At 42.1% G+C, this 19,105-nt stretch overlaps 1 protein-coding gene across 1 annotated transcript in view; it reads left to right on the forward strand.

Moving 5' to 3' along the window:
• Positions 1 to 1,535: 1,535 nt before the first annotated feature.
• LOC100561187 (LON peptidase N-terminal domain and RING finger protein 1) overlaps positions 1,536 to 19,105 on the forward strand; it is a 59,724-nt gene continuing 42,154 nt past the window's right edge. Inside the window, exon 1 of the mRNA XM_008116341.3 lies at positions 1,536 to 2,019. Within this exon, the coding sequence (XP_008114548.1) occupies positions 1,551 to 2,019 (469 nt within the window). The 5' untranslated portion in view covers positions 1,536 to 1,550. The remainder of the gene's footprint in view (positions 2,020 to 19,105) is intronic.

Consider the following 19,105-nt stretch of genomic DNA (forward strand, 5'->3'; position numbering starts at 1 on the left):
TGCTTGTGGATTTAAGTGGCTTCTCTGTATAGTGTAACATGGTGGTAGTTAAGAATGATTCAACATTTCTGTGTTCTCAAATAATATGTTGTGTTCAGGTTGGTTCATCAAGTGCTGTTTATGGCTGTTAGGAGTTGTGGGAATTGAAGTCCAAAACACCTGGAGGGCCGAAGTTTTCTCAGGCCTGAACTAGCACTTGGAATAGCTTGTTGCCCTCAGAAGAGTCTATTTTGTTGTAAATCTGAATCAATTACCCATCCTGTTGTGTTTTGAATATGGGAGTGGACATCATCCTGTCGCTTACATGAAGTACAAAATTATCTGGGATGGCCCCGAGTGATAGGGTGGAATAGAAATAAAGTATTATTATTATTATTATTATTATATGTGTGCTACTGCAGGCTTATGGAGAGATAATGCAATCTGTGTTGTCAAATGCTTTCATGGCTGGAATCACTAGGTTGCTGTGAGTTTTCCTGGGCTGTATGGCCATATTCCAGAATCACTTGCCTAGTTTCTAACAGACCTCATAACCTCTAAGGATGCCTGCCATAGATGTGGGCGAACATCAGGAGAGAATGCATCTGGAACATGGCCATACAGCCCGGAAAACTCACAGCAACTCAATTCAATCTTTCTCAGGTATGGGCAAACCAGCTGTTAGGAGTTGAAGTCCAAGACACCCGGAGGGCCAAAGTTTGCCCATGCCTGTTTTCAAGTCACCTGTTCCAGTGATTTCCAAGTTGTGGTCCTCCCGAGTGTTTTGGGCTGCAACTCCCTAATTGAAATTCAGGGTGCTGACATCCAAGGGCCCTTCCACACAGCCATATAACCCAGAATTTCAAGGCAGAAAATCCCACCATTAAAAAAACAACACTCTGGAAACGGGAATTCCAGACATGAAACAATCAGGGCCAGTTAACATCTCCCAACAAAGGATTCCCCTAGGTAGGAATCATCCAGGCCTTGAAGCTGCAAGGCTTTCCAATGCTAATCAAGGTGATTAATTACAGTATTCACACTTGCCTCCAACAGACAAGAGTTCCTTCTCCCACCTAGACCTTCCACAGACATACAGTATAAACCCCACTTGCCTAGATCCAATATACCTCACAACTTCTGAGGATACGTGCCATAGATGTGGGCGAAACGTCAGGAGAGAATGCTTCTGGAACGTGGGCCAGAAACCCACAGCAGCCCAGTGATTCCGGCCATGAAAGCCTTAGACAACAAATCCCACAATGTCTGTTTTGAACTGGGCTATCTGAGTCCACACTGCCAGTTCAAAGCCGAAAATGTGGGGTTTTATTCAGCTGTGTGGAAGGGACCCTAAACTCTTGGAAGACTCTTGGTTCGGGCCACCTGTTAACTCCAGTATCGGCGGCGAGGGAAGGAGCCCGAGGGGAAAAGGAATGAGGAGCCATGCGTCTTCCTTCTGGCGACAGAAGCGGCCTGCCTGCAGCCTCCAACAGGAAGCGTCGCCGGCATCGAGAGGCAGGCAGGCGCGCGCGCCGGAGGGGGGCGTGTCGGCCAAACTTCTGGGCGCGTGCATGTGTGCGTGCGTGCGCCTGCCTGCCTGCCTGCCTGTCTTTAAGAGGCGCAAAAAGGACGCGGGCGAGCGCCTCCCGTGCGGCTGGGAGAGCGGCTCCTGGGGACCCGGCCATGCCCATGCCTCGGCAGGGCCGCCCCGCTTTCCCCGCCGCCTGAGGACCGCCATGGAGCTCTTCCGCTGCCCGTCGTGCCGCCTGCTGCTGTGGGAGCCGGCGACGGCGCCGTGCGGCCACTCCTTCTGCCGGCGCTGCCTGGCGGGGGCGGCGGGGCTGCCGGGCAAGTGCCCGCTGTGTGGGGAGAGGCTGCCCGCCCGTGCCCTCGCCCCTGCCGTCCTCCTGGGACACTTGCTGGAGAAGTGCTGCCACCCGGGCGCCAAGGCGGAGCGCCTCCGAGCCGAGGCCGGGCAGCTGCTCAGGAGCCGCGACTACCGCGCCGCGCTCTCCGCCCTCCACAGGGGCATCGCCGTGGGTAAGGCGGGCGGGCGGGCGGGCGGGCAGGGGGAGGGCGGCTCTTCCGTGCTTTGGAGGCAGCCAGGCAGGCAGGCAGGGAGGCGCGCACCCAACCCGGGCCGGTTATGCAACTTGTCCCCATCGTGCCGGCTGCATTGTATAAGCGGCCAGGGACAGCTTCTTGGGCGCAGCCTCCTCCTCTTCCTCTTCTTCCTCTTCCTCCCAGAGCTTCTCGCATCCCTCCCCATTTTGCAGAGGCGGTGTGCTGGATATTTTCCCCACTCCCCCGACCTAACAAAAGTATTAACTTGCAAAAGTTGGCCTCTTTTGTAACTTCTGCCACACCGTGGGTATCATGGAATCCTTTATGCAACCGTGTTGTCGTGGCCGGAATCACTGGGTTCCTCTGAGTTTTCTGGGCCATGTTCCAGAAGCATCCTCTCCCGACGTTTTACGCACATTTATGGCAGGCATCCTCACAGGTTGTGAGGTATATTAGAAACTAGACAAGTGGGGTTTATATATCTGTGGAAGGTCCAGGATGGGAGAAAAAACTCTTGTCTGTTGGAGGCCAGTGTGAATGTTGCAACTGATCACCTCGATTAGCACTGAATGTTCTTGCAGCTTCAAAGCCTGGCTGCTTCCTGCCTGGGGGGATCCTTTGTTGGGAGATGATTAGCTGGCCCTGATTGTTTCATGCCTGGAATTCCCCTTTTTTCTGAGTGTTGTTCTTTATTTACTGTCCTGATTCTAGAGTTTTTAAATTACTGGTAGACGGATTTTGTTCATTTTCATGGTTTCTTCCTTTCTGTTGAAATGGTCCACATGCATTTGGATTTCTTTTGTAACTTCATGAAATCATTTATGCAACCCATGTTTTTAAAAAAATTGATTTAGATGCCAATGTTGTTTATGAGACACTTCTTTAGGGCCCCTTTCACACAGCTGAATAAAATCCCACATTATCTGCTTTGAACTGGTAGTGTGGACTCAGATAACCCAGTCAGCCAGCCAATACCTCCCAACAAAGGATTCCCCCAGCCAGGCTTTGAAGCTGCAAGGCTATTCAGTGCTAATCAAGGTGGCCAAATGCAACATTCACACCTGCTTCAAACAGACAAGAGTTCTTTCTCCCACCCTGGACCTTCCACAGATCTATAAGCCCCACTTGCATAGTTTCCAACAGACCTCACAATATCTGAAGATGCCTGCCATAGATGTGGGCAAAACGTCAGGAGAGAATGCTTCTGCAACAGCTCGAAAACTCACAGCAACCCAGTGATCTCATATTTTCTGTTTATCTCAGGCTCCTTCCACACAACTGAATAAAATCTCACATGTTCTGCTTTGAACTGGGATATATGTCAGTGTGGACTCAGAAAACCCAGCTCAAAGCAGATATTGTGGGGTTTTCTGTCTTGATATTCTGGGTGCTATGGCTGTGTGAAAGGGCCCTGAGACTTTTGGAAAGCTTAGGTGCCCAGTTGGCTGTCAGCCAGTTTCCGTATCTGCAAGATTCAGCATCCACTGATTCATATATTTTTTAAAAAATAAATTGTAAAAAGGCAAACTTAAGTCGCCAGATTGATAACCAGGTCTCCATAGCTCTCCATACCCACAGATTCTGCATCCATGGATTCAACCATTAGCTGCTTGAAAATATTTTTTAAAATCCAAAAAGCCATTTTATATAAGAGACACCATTTTACTATGCCGGTGTGTGTAATGGAACTTGAGCACCCATGGATTTTGGGAACCAAATCCTAGTGGATAATAAAGTTCTGCCTAATCTACTCCTCTGCTCAGATAGTAAGCCTGATGGATGGTCGTTCCCCATCTATATTCACAGCCAAGAAAAATATATATAAGGAGCAACCATTTATAGTAGTTTGGGGTTTTTGTACCACTGTAAATTCTTAAATACATTAACAACATGGATTGTGATTTGCTCAAGATTGTGGGAAGACTTGAACCCAGGACTGTGTCGGCTGCACTAATGTAGAAGCTGTATTTTCTCTCAAGGATAGAGACATCTTGTTTCTTGAGCCCAAGACTTCTACAACTTTTGTTGTAGAGCAGTCATTATTATTATTTCTTTAAAAGATAAGCAGAATTTCAGCAGTGGCTGAAATTGCCCAGGGCTGTAACAATGGGAAAAATTGTACATAGTGAATTGAGTTGAATTGTATTTTTCCACACACAGTGCTCTGTTATGGAAGTGAGAGAAAAAAAGGAAGTACTCTATTTTATTGTCCACACAGTAAACTTCATTGACTAGGTCATTCTCTCTTTAATGAATCTAAAATGTAATTGAAGATCAGTTTTGAGGCAGGAAAAATGGCAGGGTCTTTAGACCTAGTAGGGAAAGCATGACCTAAGAGTACATGCTTCACCAATCCCATGGAGGACCGCTGGCACTCTTGCAGTGTGCCTTACTTATTCAGAGCCTGTTACAAAACACTAGCTCTGAATTCACAGTGACTCAGACAAGAAGCACAGGTGCCAGTGAAAGTCTTTGTGTGCGTGTTGCGCGCGTCTTCAAATCACCTGTCGATTTATGGCTATCTCATGAATTTCATAGGATTTATTTAGGTGAGGAATACTCAGAGGTGGTTTTACCAGTTCCTTCATTTGAAATACACCCTACAGCACTTGGCCTGTATTAGGGGTCTCTCATTCAAGTGCTAACAAGGGCTGACCCTGCTTAGCTTCCAAGGTCAGAGGAATCTGGTGCCTTTAGGGCATTTAGGCTGTCTCAGGCTCCTTCCACTCTGCCCCTATATCCCAGGATCTGATCCCAGATTTTCTTCTTATCCCAGATTATCTGGCAATGGAGACTCATATAATCCAATTCAAAGCAGATAATATGGGATCAGATCTTGGAATATAGGGCAGTGTAGAAGGGGGCTCAGGACACTTCCAGACAGGCCCTATATCCCAGGATCTGATCCCAAGTTTTCTGTTTATCCCAGATTACCTAGCAGTGCGAACTCATATAATCCAGTTTAAAGCAGAAAACCTGGGACCAGATTCTGGGATATAGGGCCTGTCTGAAAGGGCTTTCAGAGTGTCCCCTTCTCCTAAAAACTCTGAGTTGCTTTCAATTTGTGGGGAGGTAGTCTTGTATATAACAGGGCCCACCATAGTTTCACTGAGGCACCTTCTACACTGCTAGATCCAGATCCTCAAAGCAGATGATCCACATGATTTGTTTTGAACTGGATTATATGAGTCTACACTCCAGTTAAAGGCAGATGGATTTTGTATGGCAGTGTAGAAGGGGCCCGAGATGGAGTGGTCTGTGAATATTCAGGTAGGTTGCAGGTGAGACTCAATGCATGTAATATTGCATGTGTTGCAGTTGTTACACAGTTCCTGTGGAGTAGGGATAGCTCTCTAGATTTTGTTCAGCTCTAGGTCTCAGTAAGTATAGCCAAGGGTAAGGATTGCAGGGGATTGTAAGTAGTCTACCAACACTGAGAGGGTTGTGTGTTTCCCATTCCTACCTTAGACCCTCTAGAAACAGTAAATACCTATGGATAACTGTTGCTTATCATTTACCTAGGTAAAGAAAAAGCACCAGCACATGAATTGCATACCAATTCTGACCAAATTGTATTTCATTGCTTCTTGAACTGTGTATCCCAAACCCAAGTGCAATGTTGGGGTCACAAAAAATTTGGCAACAGTAAAAGGTTTCTGGAGGCTACCTAGACATTTACACAAATCTGTTAGCAACAACATTTACAGTGGGCTCTGTCGAAAACATTTCAGCTGGTCTTCATATAAAGGAAAACCAGCTTGTTTAGCTAGTCTTGCAAATGCTGATTTATTATCAGGAAATGTTTGGTTTTTATATTTTGTGTCGCCCTTGGCTACTGCCTAGGCTTTTATTGTGTGATGTTGTGATTTTATAGTTCTGATGTATTAATTACAGAAGAGTCTCACTTATCCAACATAAACGGGCCGGCAGAACGTTGAATAAGTGAATATGTTGGATAATAAGGAGGGATTAAGGAAAAGCCTATTAAACATCAAATTACATTATGATTTTACAAATTAAGCACGAAAACATGTTTTACAACAAATTTGACAGAAAAACCAGTTCAATACGCGGTAACGCTATGTAGTAATTACTGTATTTACAAATTTAGCACCAAAACATCGCAATGTATTGAAAGCATTGACTACAAAAACATTGACTACTAAAAGGCAGACTGCGTTGGATAATCCAGAACGTTGGATAAGCGAATGTTGGATAAGTGAGACTCTACTGTAGTTGTAATTGGAATGTATTTTATGTTGTTGTATTTTATTATATATTGCTGGGCTTGGTCCCCATGTAAGCTGTCCTGAGTCCCCTCGGGGAGATGGGGCGGGATACAAGAATAAAGTTATTATTATATTTATTTTATTCACCAGTACAGTAGAGTCTCACTTATCCAACACTCGCTCATCCAACGTTCTGGATTATCCAATGCATTTTTGTAGTCAATGTTTTCAATACATCGTAATATTTTGGTGCTAAATTCGTAAATACAGTAATTATAACATAACATTACTGCGTATTGAACTACTTTTTCTGTCAAATTTGTTGTATAACATGATGTTTTGGTGCTTAATTTGTAAAATCATAAACTAATTTGATGTTTAATAGGCTTTTCCTTAATCCCTCCTTATTATCCAACATATTCACTTATCCAACATTCTGCCGGCCTGTTTATGCTGGATAAGTGAGACTCTACTGTATATCTGAGGTCACTTAAAAATGTCTCTGGCAGAAAGAGGTCACAAGTGGAAATAGTTTAAGAAGCCCTGCCTTATTTGTAGTGGATTGTTTGGTTGGTTAACATAATCAGATGGTGTGTTTTAAAACAAGAGAATAATTACCATATATGCTCCTGTATAAGTTGAGGGTAAGTTTTGGGCCAATGTTTTGGATTTTAGTATGTCTTTAGATAAGTCGAGAGCCCGTGGTGATGCAGCGGATTAAACCACTGAGCTGCTGAACTTGCTGACCAAAAGTTCGGCGGCTCGAATCCAGGGAGTGGGGTGAGCTCCCACTGTTAACCCTAGCTTCTCCCAACCTAGCAGTTCAAAAATATGCAAATGTGAATAGACCAATAGCTACCTCTTTGGCCGGAAGGTAATGGAGCTCCATGCAGTCATGCTGGCCACATGACCTTGGAGGCGTCTACTGACAACATCAGTTCTTCATCTTAGAAATGGAGATGAGCACCACCCCCCCAGAGTCAGACACGACTAAACTTAATGTCAAGGGGAAACCTTACCTTTATTTTTAGATAAGTTGAGAGTCATTCCATTAAGAAGGGAAATCATCAGTGCCGCTTCAGGGGGTCAGGTGCTTCTGCTGTCTGCTACTATTTTCCTATTCAGGCATACAAAAAAGGCCAGAAATGGTGCCATGGCAGAGAGTGTAGAAGGGTTGGTGCTTCTTCCAGGTTTTCCCACAAAGGACTAAGCTCTGGATGACTCTACTCAGAAGATGGGATGGTTTGTTTTTTGATAGTCACATTGAACCATGGATAAATTGAGCCAGATTTTTTTGGGTTGATTGACTAAAGTTTCTAGATACAGTAGTATATAAGATAATCTTGAGAAGCATGATTTTCCTTCTGAAAAACAAGAAGAGTCTTAGATAAAGCAAAAACAAACAAAAAAACAATCCACAAAATCATTTGTGGTCCCTTCCCCTACTGTCGTTTCTTTTTGGTCCCAACAAATGGACAGGATTGAGATTAAAATAATGTTTTGCTGATTTAGGAAAGCAGGTTTAAATGCTTCCCAAGTCCAGAGTTATTTTCTCTTTCTGGTGCAGTGTCATCTACACTGTCCTATAGCCTAGGATCCGATTCCAGATTATCTTCTTATCCCAGATTATTTGGCTGTATAGACTCATATACCATAATTCAGTACAAACTAGATAATCTGGGATTGGATTCTGGAACATAGGGCAGTGTAGATCCAGCCTGAGTATACTAAAAATCTTGTTCCAGAGAACTGGGGTCCCTTATACATTCTAGGATCTGAACCCAGATTATCTGCTTATCCCAAATAATATGGCAGTGGAGGCTCATATTCATATAATCCAGTTCAAAGCAGATAATCTGGGACCAGATCATGGGATAGAGGACAGTGGAGAACCAGCCTGGGTCCTTCCCCAAAAACAGTCTGTAGGTGGACTTTAGAGTTGCAGGAGGGAGAGGAAGAAAGTGGAATAAAGTTACATTTTTGTAACATTTTATTGACTTCCAAAAGCTGCTTCTGACAGATTATTAACTATATACTTATTGATTAACTACAGTATATGCCTATTTTGGAGGTGGTCCCAGTAAACTCAACGTACCAGATTCATAAGGCTACCAGCCCTTTAACTCAACAGCACTCAAGAGTCAAACCTGTGGTGAACTTCTGACTCCACAAATTCATTTAATGTGTTGTTGAAGGTTTTCATGGTAGGAATCACTGGGTTGTTGTGTGTTTTTCGGGCTGTATGGCCATGTTCCAGAAGTATTCTGTCCTGATGTTTCGCCCACATCTATGACAGGCATCCTTAGGCATTCTGCTTAACTTCAACTATCATTCCTGTCCATTGGCTGTGTGTTTGGATCAGACAGGATTTGCAATTTTTGTTCCTGTAACTAATTATAAATGTTTAGCATAACAATAATCACTAATGCTCAGTGAATGCTTATCAAAGGTTTTATTATTTATTATTATTAAATGTTTTAGAATCATAGAGTTGGAAGAGACCTTGTGGGCCATCTAGTCCAACCCCCTGCCAAGAAGCAGGAAAATCACATTTAAAGCACCCCCGACAAATGGCCATCCAGCCTCTGCTTAAAAGCCTGCAAAGAAGGAGCCTCCACTACACTCCAGGGCAGAGAGTTCCACTGCTGAACAGCTCTCACATTTATGATTATGGTCATAGACCAGCATAAAGGAGAAATACCTGAAAATAATGTCCTGCCAAACATGTAATTTTGCAACCAGCAATGGAGAACTTCTCACTCTCACTGGACTCCAACCCTGTCATCTCTAACCTTTGGCTCTGTTGATGAGGCTGATGGGAGGTGGAATCCAATAATTTTTAGAAGTCACAGCCAACTAGAGTTTTAAAACACTGAACAATGTGTTCATCTCAAAATTCCTTATGCAGAAATCATATGCTGACAAGGAGAAACTTGAGATTTGTGCACAGGCTGACAGACTCTAGTCTAGAGCAGGAGAAAACAGCTCAGAGTTACAAATGTTCTCTCCATCTGCCAACTTGCAGACTGAATTGCTAATGGCTTAAATTCACCTAGCAACTTTGAATCACACTTTTTTTCCCTGACAACGACCTTGTGCCATCAGTAGCCATGAAGAGCATAAGTTCCACAAAGGATACCTTCATGATAGATTGAAATTTGCATGTTGGATTTCTGTATATGATGCTGTTAGTATGCTACTGTGGAGACTGTTGCACCTCAGCAGGGTTTCACTTTGTTCACAGCACCACCAAGAAATTAAACATGATACAGTAGTCACAACAGTTTATTAAGAAAACATATATAAAGAGGGTAAAACACCATGAAGGAAGTAAAGAGTAAAATCCAAGAGTTAATATCGAGAAGGCAAATCTCACAGGCAAAAAGCCAGGTCAAACTGTATACAGGAAAACAATCCAAAGGCAGATTAAATCCAGGAAACAAGGCTTAAAACATGAACATGAATCCCAAGGTAAATCCAGAAAACAAGGAGCAAAACATTAACATAAATCCCAAAATATTCAATGAAAGAAGGAGCCAAAACATGAGCATGGATCTTGGGTCTAGATATAAGGCCTAAACTAGGAACGAGACTGGAGTATTTCACGTGGATAGCGCTGTTGCTAAATCTAAACAGAGCTCTCTCTGCTTTAAGGGCTGTAAAACATGAACACTTTCCTCTGACCTTGAAGGGCTCGCTTCTGTCTATCTCTCTCACTAATTCTTTCAGATCTTCTGCACCTGAATCTCTCCTCCCTCAGAAGCAGTCTCAAATCTGTAAGTCAACTGTTCCCCCATATGCGCTAATGTTATCAGGACTGCTTGTAGGTGAAAGATCACCTCCCTGGCTGCTGGATTCCAAAACATCGCTACTTTCACACGGAGTCTCAGAAACAGCATCTTGCTCTAAAACCCCTTCCTTTTCTCTCTTCTCGGCTGTATCTGGTTCCAGCATTCTCTCAGGCCTTGAAACTGCATTTGGTCCCAGCATTTTCTCAGGCCCTGAAACCCCAAGCCCCTTATCTTCATCAAGTTGATCCACAACAGATACTTCATCAGGGAAAACGAATAGGAGGCATTGATATGTACCTAATAATACTGTCTGTTAATGTACTCCTTGGTGTCTTGCCATAATACAACATTGGACAAAGTGCAAAAGCACTCTCATCTGAAACTTATGAAACTGGTCCTTGTTTTACTAGTTGCCCCTATTCTGTTTATCTTCACTTTATAATTTCCTCCTGTTATTGCTTTTGTTTTTTGTTATCACAAGAAGATTTTGTGACTCAGGGCGGATCACATTGCACACATAAAGGCAAACATTCAATGCCATAACATGGAACAGAGACAGAGACAAGATGCAGGCACGAGCTGGCTTCAAACTCATGACCCCTTGGTCAGAGTGATTTGTTGCAGCTGGCTTGCTATCCAGCCTGCGCCACAGCCTGCAACCACCAGTGTTTCCCCAAAGACTAATCTTTTTAATGTTCTGCTTTGGCAACCTTTAAAATATTACTAATTTGAAGAAAAAGCAAGTCTTTGGGATCATTTTTACTTTATATTCTATTCTAACATACAAATTTCCATGGGATTGAATCCTATGGAATTTAGTAGAGTGTACTACTGTGTCAACATGCATTGAATCATACTGTTAACATCGTATGTTTGTGACATGACTACTGGAGGTGGGTAATATTTTCATTTTGGCTTTTGACACAAACTTAAGAAAATCTACACATCTCCTTGTTAGTGGAATATAATACTTCAGAAAGAATCTGAAACATTTGAGGTAAGGGAAGTGAAATTAAACAGATTTATCCATCTAGGATTAGAAATCAAAATCTACCCACCAGTTCTATGGTGTAAAACTCAAAAAGCCAATGTCTTGTAATCTTTGAGGTAGACTCCAGAGTCATCAACTGACTTCAAATAAATTTAGATACAGTAGAGGACGAGGTAATTCATCATGCACTACTGTAGTTACAGTCCTGTTTAAATCAAATTATACCCAGATGGAGGGAGGAAGGGATTGTGATGTTAAATTCTCTTTTTCATGGTTTGTAAGGCTATTTGGGGGAAATGCAGTTTATAAACATGAGATCCAGTGTGGTGTAGTGGTTTTAGCATTGGATTAGTATTTCAGGAGTCAAGCATTTGAATTCCTGCTTGACTATAGAGATCCACTGGGTGATCTTGAGCAAGTTACGCCTTCTCAGCCTCAGAGGAGGGCAATGTAAACCTCCTCTAACTCTTGCTAAGAAAACCCTGAGATAGTTGCCATGAATTGGGAATTATTTGAAAAGATACACAAATTTATACATTTGGGAAAAGGAGACTGGGAACAGTTTGATTGTCAAGGTTTTATTTGTAATCTCCACAAATTTCCTCTTGCATTTTTAATATTTTAAAAGACATTAGCAGCCGCTGTTGATGTAAATAGGTCTGCTGAGTGACAACTATGAAGCACTCCATTTACATCACCAAGGGACTTTTGCAAATGCATTTGGCAAACTAATGATTCAAGTGATCAGTATTCATTACTGTCTGTATAAAGTTTATTAAAGTGGCAAACATGAGCTGGGAATCTGAACCCAAGATTGCTTGATCTAAGCTTGCCAGCTACATCACACTAATGTCTGTATAATGATTTGTGGAATCATTTGGTGATAATATTGTGGAAATCATTATGCTGTATATAAACTCTAAATCAGTCCTGCTCAAAATGGAGGTCCAAAATGAAAACCCATATGTGTATGTAGCACAGGTGTTTGCTCACACAGACAGCTTCCGGCCTTCACAAACAGGCTGCAGTTCCCAGTGCTAAGGAGCCAAGTCACTTTTTTCCACTGACATTGCAGTTACAGCGAGCTCCATGAACATGTAGCCCAAACCCTACCAATATCCTTCCAAACACTACAGCCTACCACCCAAGAAATGCTTTCGTTTGGGGACCATTTCATCCTAGATTTTGCATTTTCCTCCACCACAGGCAGGCATCCCAGGGTTCTCCATTGGTGTGAAATTTGAATGACCCCACCTTCTGCCCTTCCTTTTCAAATCTGTCTCCATAACAAACACAGCAGAACTGAGCAGCAACTAAACTTACTGAAGGAGTTTGGGGGATTGACTCCACATGGTGGAAGTTATAGTTCACCCTGCATCAGGTCACAGCACTGTGAACTCCTACTGGGGAATTTAGAGGAGTTGTAGTTCACCTACACCCAGAATGCTATGAACCCAAACAATGATGACTCTGGACCAAACTTGCCATGCATACCCAATATGCCCAGATTTGAATACTGGTGGGTTTTGAGGAGAATTGGTCTGGACATTTGGGAGTCGCAGGTACTGGGATTTATAGTTCATCTGCAATGAGTGAGCACTCTGAACCCCTCTGATGATGGACCAGGACCAAACTTGGCACACAGAGCCCCCATAACCAAAAGAACATATTGGACAAATTTGGGGAAAAGGGAGTTATAGTTCACCTGCATCCAGAGAAACAGTGGCCCCCACCAACAATGGACCGAGACCAAACTTTGCACAGAGAAGCCTCATGACCAACTGAACATACTGCAGGGGTCTGTGGGAATGGAGCTTGATTTTGGGAGTTGTAGTTCACATGCATCCAAGGAGCACTGAACCCAGCCAATGACGGATCTGGACCAAACTTGGCACACAGACTCAACATAGCTTGCTGTGGATACTGACAGATGTTTTGGGACTATTGCCCCTGGAATCTGGGAGTTGTAGCAGTTCACCCCCATCCAGAGAGCACTGCAGCCAGGCGATGACCAGCCAACGACAGATTTGGACCACACTTGGTACACAGACCCAAAATAATGCCTTTTCCTAATAACCCGGGCATCACCAGGTTCCCAAGCTAGTTATAAATAAGACAATAGAAACAATTTAAAATGTGTGGAGATTAAAACAGGGAAATGAGGTTAAAGCAACTTTGAGCAGGGTGCAATTAAAACAACATAAAAGGCAACAACAGTTTAAAGTCATATGTGTGATATAAACACATATACTCGTGTGTACACACACGCACGCACACATAGAGAGAGAGAGAGCCATTGTGGTGTAGTGGTTTGACTATTGGACTAGGTCATTAAGAGATCTTGGTTCAAATCCCCACTTGGCCATGGAAAGCCATTTGATTTCTTTGGAAAAGTCACACACATTCATCTGAACAAACTGTTGCAAGAAAGCCCTGTGATAGGTTTCATCTTAGGATCAACATAAGTCAGAAATGGTTTAAAGCAGTGGTTCTCAACCTGGGGTTTAAAGAGATACAGCATGTATACATACACATTTATTTTAGGGCCAAAAGTCATGTTTTGGCTATGCATTAGAAAGAAATCACCATTAGTAATAATTAGATATCTAAGAGGATGGCGATCCATAATTGAAATGCCACCACAAAGAAGACAAGACAACTCCAAGTTCTCTCACATTGTGTTGCTTCCCCTGGTAGGGCACAAAAGAGGACTCCTCATGCAGACCTCAGCCAGTATCAGTTACTTGGTCTATTTACTTAGATGTATTCATTTGTAACTGTTATGTATTGCTACTGAGTCATGATTGCGGTATTATGACTGCTCAACCTAATTCACTGGGCATAATTTGCATGAGAAGAGGGAAATATTTTCTGCCAGCAATTGAAACATGGGCAACTAGTGTTTCTATCAGATTTGAGGGAGAGGATAAGGCCTGGAGAGTCTGCTTACTTAAGAATACTTACCTAAGAAGCTGATGTAGAATACTGGCCTGCAATTTATGGGCTGTCATATATAGGAAGGGGCACTCTTTCAAGTATTTAGATCTTTGAATGCCAGCAAAATATGTGCAGAAAGCATTTTCAAAACTAGGTGTGAGGCAGCTGCTCTGCTAATGTTGCCTCTTCTTGCCTTCAAATAATTCAAAGGCATGTAAACCATTTTTGTGATATTGTTTACCTTACATCTAAGAGAGGTTCTTTTAAAATGCTTGCCAACATGGCATATTCAGATACAGTCTTAAGCAACACCTTGAGTGTTTCCACACTTTTAAAGGGCCTAACATTTCTCATGTTATAGTAGTCACGGAAATGCCATTTTGTCTGGTAACTGAAGGTTTCTGCTATAATTATATGAACATAGGTTATTTTCAGAACTTGGAAAGATGATATTTTTAGACTAGAACTTCAGAATTCCTCCCATTAACATGGTCACTGGATGTACTGACTAGCAGATTGTGTGATCCAAAATTGTAACTTTTCCAATCTTCTGTTTTTTAAAAGATGTGAACCGCTTCTATTTTTTGGACACCAAAGTCCACATGAGCATTTACATCTGCTACAATGGTCCAGGCTAGAATGTTTCTCCTGGTCTGATTACTTGCTTAAATTATGATTTTTATGTTCAAGGTCTTACTGAGACCTCATCTGCATTCTTACCAAGCACTTGTTTGAAAGGAACCTTATTTGATTGGGACTTCTTAAACAAACCTAGAACTTTTTTATTTCAGGAGGAACAGGTAGCTCTCCAGAGATTCTTGGACAACAGTATCCAACAGGTCTAGGCAGTTTTACCGGTGGTGAAGAATACTAAGAGTTGTATTTCAACAACATGTGGAGTTGCACATGTTTCATCCAAAAGCGATGTAACTGTCATCCATCATTTCTGGTAATATTTATAATTGTTGACAGCATCTCTTTGGAATTGCAGGTAAAGGATATTTTGGGCAGCATACTGTTAAAAACTGACCTTGGGGGAGGTCAGTAGTAAAGGGCTTTGCAGTCTTTTCATCTAAGGCTGTGTATACTTATGAGATTCCAAAATACTGTGTACAATGCAGTCTTTGTCAAGATATTGCCAATAAGAGAACACAGTTAGAACTTCAGTTGAATACAGTATGATCCCCCCCACCATATCTGTGCTGAATATGCAATCAGGAATAGCCCAAGAACACATAGTTGTGCTTGAGGACCTAGAAAATGCATAGAGGACCTATTTGTTAAACATGGATGAATGAAACTGTGGGTACAAGTTCTGTGGATATGGGGGGGGGGGGGGGTCATATTGTATATCCAACACTGACAATTCAGGCAAGTGAGTTTAAATGTGAGCAGCAGATTACATAACATGTACTCCGCATTTTTTTAAAAAAATCTTAAACACATTCTGGAAAACTCCTATTTTTGAGATGGGGATACATAAACAGCTCCCAGCTAGCAAATTCAGGGCAGAGCATTCCACTGCATGTTGCAGATATAACCTACAGTTTTCTGTAGGATTGCCTAGGACAGTAGAGGTTGATGTCTTTGATTCAAAGTGAGGCACTGAATCCGCTTTTGAGTTTCACTCTAAGCATTAAAGTTGCTTATTCAAGGTTCTGAACCTTTACCCACCAACGGGCTGAGCAACTTAGAGAGGTAATTTAAAGTTTAGAGTAAAACCTGGAATAGAACAATTACCTCACTGACATGGTAAAACTCTGTGTGTTCATGTAAGAGAGTTGGCTTCTGAGGAGCAAGAGGAAGTGTGATTCAGTGGTTACAATGCATACTAGAATTCTCCATTTCATACATTCCATGAAACCCATTACAATGTTACTTTGACTAAGAATGGCAAAAGAGCCTAAAGAGGCTTCATAATGGCTTGTGCTTAAAGATGTGGGATGCATTGTTCCCTTCCTTCAGCTGGTGTCTCTTTTTTGTCATCTAAGATGTCTAGAAGGCAAGGATGACACTTGCTGCATAGATGAACCTCTGGAGCAGTGGTTCTCAACCTACAACTCCCAGAAATCTCAGCCAGTTTACCAGCTGTTAGGATTTCTGGAAGTTGAAAGCCAAGACATCTGGGGACCCACAGGTTGAGAAACACTGCTCTGGAGATAAACCTGGTCATATTGAACCATTTTCTTATGGAGACATGTTCCCAGGGAGCTTTAATTCCATATCTGAAGTGGAAAACAGAAGATGTGGAAATACCATGAGTTTGGTTTGTTTGGGTTTCATTTTATGAATTCTTTATAAGGCTGAATAAATAGTAAAAATGAATTGTGCTAAAGATCTACAGCATATTAAATTAGAAGAAATTTTGCATGACCAGAAGCCATAGATGGTTAAAATATTCAGGAAAAACTATAAGACAATATTTCCTATATATGCCATAGTCATAGAACATTCAATATACAGACAAGGATTATAGAGATTCAAAATATACTAAATGCTTCAAAATACATGTCTCTAAACCAAAATATAATCAATGTGTTACAAACACACATACATTCATAGAAAGCAGAACTTTTATATTAAGGGTTTGTGAGTTCAATAACAACCAGAGTTCATGTTCCACATAGAGGACTGTGTAAATATAAGAGTTCTGCTTTCTATGAATGTATGTGTGTTTGTAGAGGAGCCCCGGTGGCAAAGTGCGTTAAATCACTGAGCTGGAGACTGAAAGGTCCCAGGTTCAAACCCCAGGAGCGGCGTGAGCGGCCGCTGTTAGCTCCAGCTCCTGCCAACCTAGCAGTTCGAAAACATGCCAATGTGAGTAGATCAATAGGTACTGCTCCAGCGGGAAGGTAACGGCGCTCCATGCAGTCATGCTGGCCACATGATAATAGGAATATATTTTCATAACCTGTTAAGATTATGATTCCAATATGGTTAAACATTCATGCAGAGCAGTAAAAACGCAGAAGACTAGGGGTTTATGTGAGCAGAGGTAAAAAGAAATTAAACAGTAAGATAAAATATCCAGCCTCCCTTTCCCTTTAAAAAGTCATGCGCATAAAATAAGCATCAGAGACATCAAATAAAATAGCAAAAATATGTTTACTCACAATCTTGTATGATGATGGTCATACAGGCAAAAACATCTTAGTTCCAAAGAAAAACAGTTCAGGAAACTACATATCTCTTAACAGACAGGAACATCAGCATAGCATGGTCAGGAGCGAAGAGGAAGAGACAGGAAGAGGCATCTGTACATCACTTCCTGTGTGTCCCCAGAAAGGATACACCCATTTCCCATTTCATATGCAAAACCCTTAAATGGTGGCCTCAACTCTGGAATGCATCTTGGCTCATGTTACTAAGCAACAGACATAACTAACTACATAAACCATCCCACATTGAAAATGCATGCATGATTGCTTAGATAACCCAACAGCCCTCCTCAATCTGTCATGCATTTTAAACAATTAGTCCCATCTTGACACGGAGGTCTTGGAAACCATCTCTAGGTAACGGTTTAGTCAAAATGTCCGCCACCATCTCCTTTGTTGGACAGTATGTCAGTTCAGTCATTCCATCTTGAGAAAGTTTGCGTACAGTATGGTACCTTATCCCAATATGCTTTGTACGCATCATCATCTTCTCAGAATTGGCAAACTTGATACAACTTTGGTTGTCCTCAAACACTTGAATAGGCTTCTGCTCATCAATTCCAAAGTCAGTCAGAAGTTGATGAAGCCACAAAAGTTCATCTGATGCTAGGGAAACGGCTATGTATTCTGCTTCAGTAGTGGATTTAGCCACTAATTCTTGCTTCTGGCTGGCCCAAGCAATAAGGCCATTTCCGTACATAAACAGATATCCGCTAGTTGATTGACAATCTGAAGAATCACTAGCCCAGTCAGCATCTGAGTAACAAATCAATCTTGGTTTGTCACTTGCTGGTAACTTCAATTGTAAGTCCTTTGTTCCTTTCAGGTATCTTACAACTCTCTTGACAGCTATCCAATCTCTCTGAGTAGGTGCACTGACCTTTCTGCTTAGAATTCCAACAGCAGACGATATATCCGGTCTGGTACTGGTAGCTAAATATAGGAGCTTTCCTATAGCAGTTCTATACTGGTTGTTGTTTGGCAAAAGTTCACTTTCTTCATTGTTTCTCAAGAAATCTGTAGTCATTGGTGTAGCTACTGTTTTTGCATCTTGAAGTCCAGTAACTTCCAGCAAATCTATAATCTTTTGCTTCTGACTCAAGAGAAAAGATCCATCTTCCTCTCTCTTGATTTGTATTCCAAGATAGTACGTAGCATCTCCAAGTTCTTTCAATTCAACTTGTTTGCTTAAATGTTGTACAACCTCGGTGTAATCACCATCTGATTCAGTTGATACAATAAGATCATCTACATAGGTCAGAATAAAAGTACAATGTCCATTCTTGGTTCTAGTGTACAAACACTGATCTGCTTCTCCTTGCTTGAATCCCAATTGCTTCAGCATTTCATCTAATTTGTCATTCCAGGCTTTTGCTGATTGACGAAGTCCATATAAACCCTTGTGAAGTTTACAAACAAGGTGAGGTCTTCTCTTGTCCTCAAAACCAGGTGGTTGTCTCATAAATAGACTTTCCGTAATCTTTCCATGCAGGAATGCAGTCTTAACATCTAGATGTCGTACAGTCATCTTCTTTGAAGCTGCAATGCTTAGAAGTAGTCTTATGGTGCTGTGTTTCACAACAGGTGCAAAAGTTTCATCATAATCCACTCCATACTTCTGAGAAAATCCTTGAGCAACAAGTCTCGCTTTGTAGGGCTCAATTCTTCCTTCTGCATCTCTCTTTAATGTGAATACCCATCTGCATCCAATTGGCTTCTTACCAGGTGGAAGTTCAGTTAATGTCCAAGTTCCATTCTTGTGTAGAGCATCAATCTCTTCTTGTGCTGCTTTCCTCCACTGTTCAGCTTCTGTGGCAGGTAGCATCTCAATTTCTTCTATAGTAGACGGTTCACTGGATAATTTTGACTCTGCAAGGGAAGACAATCTCGAGGGTGGTACACCTCTGTTGAATACCTGTGAATACACCTCAATGAATACCTGTGAGTTTGTTCTGG

The sequence above is a fragment of the Anolis carolinensis genome, chromosome 2 (genome assembly GCF_035594765.1).
Source record: "Anolis carolinensis isolate JA03-04 chromosome 2, rAnoCar3.1.pri, whole genome shotgun sequence".
In the NCBI taxonomy this organism is placed as follows: Eukaryota; Metazoa; Chordata; class Lepidosauria; order Squamata; family Dactyloidae; genus Anolis; species Anolis carolinensis.